At 31.8% G+C, this 4,327-nt stretch overlaps 1 protein-coding gene across 1 annotated transcript; it reads left to right on the top strand.

Moving 5' to 3' along the window:
• The first annotated feature begins 201 nt into the window (after positions 1 to 201).
• On the top strand, positions 202 to 2,020 carry LOC108192646 (beta-amyrin 6-beta-monooxygenase). The gene is made up of 3 exons (XM_017373363.2): positions 202 to 1,229; positions 1,331 to 1,518; positions 1,615 to 2,020. The coding sequence occupies exons 1-3, from the start codon at positions 272 to 274 to the stop codon at positions 1,912 to 1,914; spliced, it is 1,446 nt and encodes a 481-aa protein (XP_017228852.2). The 5' UTR covers positions 202 to 271; the 3' UTR covers positions 1,915 to 2,020.
• Positions 2,021 to 4,327: the final 2,307 nt, after the last annotated feature.

Here is a 4,327-nt window from a genome sequence, read left to right on the forward strand (position 1 = left end):
AAATCTTTGGATTTCTTTTGGATTTTAAATATCCATATATTGTAATGCATTTAATGTAAAATTTTCGGATTTTTTTTGGATTTTAAATATCCACCCGTTATCTTAAAAAAAACATAAGTAGTTCGTGTGATAGATGTAAATACGGGTCAATCTCATTAATTAATTAATATATTTTTATCCAGAATTGGTGAATGCCGATTATTCGATTACCCCATACATATTACAAGATTTATACAATACCTAAGCTGGGTTCAGAAGGTCGCTAGATAGAATGAATTTGCATACACTAGCAATGACCTTATTTCCATACATTTTCGCATTACTTTTGATTCTTTCTATATCAGTTTTTTTGGTATGGATGAAACAGAGCGGGCACACAAACATGAAGGTTCCACCAGGATCGTGTGGATGGCCGGTGGTCGGAGAAAGCTTTAGGTATGTGTCTTTAGGTACTCAACATTTTATCAGTGAAAAAAGAAAAAAGTACTCCACAGATGTCTTCAAAACAAGTATTTTCGGGCAAAAAATGGCTGTGTTTTGTGGAGCACAGGGGAATAAGTTTGTCTTTACGAAACTAATCACATCTTGGTGGCCAGTGACTGTGAAAAAGATCTTGTTTAGCCCTGAGTTTTCCCACACTCCTCTGGACGAAACATCAGCCGCGATGCATCGTTTTGTGCATGAGATTCTGAAGCCAGAGGCTCTGAAAAATTACGTCCCTGTGATGGATGCCATGGCACGAGAGCACGTGGAGTCGGATTGGGATGGTAATGAAGTCGTAAAGGTACATCCGTTGTCAAAGAAGTACACATTTGAATTGGCGTACAGATTATTTGTCAAAGAAATTGATGTTGAGCAAGTCACTAGGATATTCAAGCACTTTGCACTTGTTACTTCTGGAATGTTCTCTGTTCCAATTAATCTGCCCGGTACTGCCTACAGTAGAGGTGTTAAGGGTGGGAAGTTAATCCGTGAGGAGCTTGTGAAGATTATCAAAAAGTGGAGACAGGAAATGATGGAGAAAAATGAAACGTCGCCATCTTATACTGATTCTTTGTCTCGAATGCTGCTGGTGACAGATGAAAATGGCAAATTTATGAGCGAAAAGGAGATGTCCAACTACATCATTGCATTACTCATTGGTAGCTATGAGAGCACCAGCACTGCTGTTTCCTTCGTGCTCAAATATCTTGCGGAGCTTCCACATATATATGACGAGGTCTACAAAGGTACATTGTGTAAAATTATGATTAGTCTGTTTGCTTGTTTTTGGCCCCAGTGTTTGGTTCAATTGTCGATTCAGGGACTAACTAATACAACAAGATTACAGAACTAATGGAAATAGCAAAATCGAAAAGAGAAGGGGAATTGCTAACGTGGGAAGATATTCAGAAGATGAGATACTCGTGGAATGTTGTTTGTGAATCTCTTAGGCTCATGCCACCTGTTCAGGGAGGCTTTAGAGAGGTTGTTTCAGATGTTTCATTTTCCGGATTCACCATTCCAAAGGGATACAAGGTACCTACAGCTTATGACTCTTTTACTCCATAACAAAATCAATCGTGTACGATACGTTGTCCTTTAAAAGTCGTACTTGTTCAAATTTTATTCTAGGCATCTTGGACTGCGTATACAACACACAAGGATCCAGAATACTTTCCAGATCCAGAAAAATTTGATCCATCAAGATACGAGGGGAATGGACCTGCCATATACACTTATGTACCTTTTGGTGGAGGAGCTAGAATGTGTTGCGGAAAAGAGTATGCTCGACTTGAAGTTCTGGTGTTTATATATAACATTGTCACCAGATTCAGATTGGAGATAATCAACCCCCAAGATAAGATAGTGTTTCACTCTTTTCCGATACCTATGGAAGGTCTGCCACTTCGCATCATTCGTCATAATATATAGCTAGCTAATGTGGAGTATGGACCTCCAATTATGTGTATGATCACATATATATCACTTCTGTTCTTCATTAGTTATGATAATGACATTAACAATGCTAATAAGCTGACTTCTCCCAAAAGATTGAAATAATATATTACTATTGAAATTTTTCTGAGGATAAATTTTATTTATTTTTTCTTTTAATAGTATATATATGCATTCCACTAATGTTATGAGTAGATAGAGCTTGTTAATGCTTCATTAAGTGAGTTTCTTGTCTAGTTTATAGACAAGAAATATGCACGTACTGATATTATAGAAAGTTAATGAAAAGACCTGTCAAAAAAGAAAAAAAGAAAGTTAATGAAAAGTCATCATATTTGCCAAGGAAGGCAGCATATGCTTAAGCCATGTGTTGAATGACATGTATGCAGACTAATCTGCAAGCTAAAAATTGAACCCAAACTGTAAAATTTCGTTTTCATTTTTTTCAAAATTTCAGTTAATTCGATTTTTCGTGTCGAACCGAAAATAATATCAGTTCAGTTCGATTTTTGATATAATTAATATTTTTGTTTAAACTCAAATAACCGAACTTTTTTTTTACTTATAAAATAAATATATATTTTATATACATTATAATATTACGGGGTAATCCTAAATAACTAAATAAATAATATCCTAATTATTGAAGCATACTCCCGCTGCGATTTCAATCAATTCATCAGCAACTTCTTCAGATTTCTATCACTATGTTGTTCTGCTTTGTTTTAACCAAACTGCTCCCCGCTAGCTCATACAGTATGAGATCTGGTGACTTGCTCAGCTAGGCTAACATTAAGTTCCACCAGTTCTGGACTAGTTTTGTTTATCACAGGACTAGGTTAACCGAACCGAAATATTTCGGTAATTTCGGTTCGGTATTCGGTTAACCGAACCGAATGCTCAGTCCCAGTCTTAATACCATAAATCAGGTGATACTTTATATAAAATTAACTAGTTGATAACCCGTGCCAAGCCCGGGTTTAAATAAAATTTTAAATTTTGTTATTTATCGGAAGGTTAATGTCTTTTTTAATTACATTATCATATTTTTATTATATCTATTTAAATTATGGGTTTTAAATGATATTTAAATTATTTCTATTTAATATAAGACTTTCTATATATTAAAATTTGATCCTATTTTAAATTTATATCATAACAATATAGGTCCATGTTCCATGGAGTCCACAAAATAAGAGTATTGGAGTCCAAAATTATTTAAAAATAATACTCGTTTCAATTTTAATTTTTTTAATGTGCAATATTTGTAAACATCTGACGATTTGCAGGTTATGTTCTACGATATAATCGTTGCAATCAAAAGATAAAACATTTATTTTATAAATCACCAAACACTATATTATGTTCTAAAATATAATTCATAAGTAGAATAATGATCTTAATGATTGTTAATGTTGAAAGATGTTAATGATTAATCAATAATTATATTTAAAACTACTTAAATATGGTAAATTATATATAAAATTTGTATAAATAAAGATATTATTTATGACTAAACTAAAAGATTATAACAGGTACTTACTGCAACTTAAATACGGATTTCATGGAACTTAACTCTAACAGTATGTTTTATTTTAGTAAAATTATAATGTTGTTTGATGATTATTAATTTGTGAAAATAATATTCAAGATCAACACATATAAGTTCGTGTATAGCGTCTTTAATCTTGGATAAAAATTCAAAATTTTAAGTCGCAATTAATTTATCCATCTAATAGGCAGACATTATATATAATTTTGGTTAGAGTTTTTGTAGATATAATAGTGGTGTTGTAGTTATTTGATAAACTGATATTGTAGTTTGACACGGTTAATCAACTTTCCAAAACTAATTTGATATCAAATTTTTTTTATGTATGTCTTGTTTTCGGTTCTTTTATTATATGTTGCAATATGAACAATAACATCATTCTCTTTGAGTTTTTATTTGTCAAGTCAGTGTTACCACCGCCTTATTCGTCTTTATCAATGTTGCAGCATGGACAATGGCATCATTCTCTTTGAGTTTTCATTTGTCAAGTCAGTGTTACCACCGCCTTATTCGTCTTTATCACAATTTTACGAAGAGCACTGAATGATAATGATTATTATTATTATTAAAAAATATATGGCTAAGTTTTCTGGTACTTAATTTAGTATTAGTATTGAATCTTGTTTATTTTAATTCGAAAATATGATAAATTTTTTATAGATTTGTTTCGTAAATTAATTGTATGAGTTTTAAAAATTAAAACAAATAATTTCGTTGACATTATTATTCTATTGGTGGGATATTATTTTATTATAAAATTTATAATGAGTAGCTTTGTTGACAGTAATTTTATTAGTGTGATAATCATTATATTACAAAAATTAGGATCGTACATGG

This window comes from Daucus carota, chromosome 1 (genome assembly GCF_001625215.2).
Source record: "Daucus carota subsp. sativus chromosome 1, DH1 v3.0, whole genome shotgun sequence".
Taxonomy (NCBI): Eukaryota; Viridiplantae; Streptophyta; class Magnoliopsida; order Apiales; family Apiaceae; genus Daucus; species Daucus carota.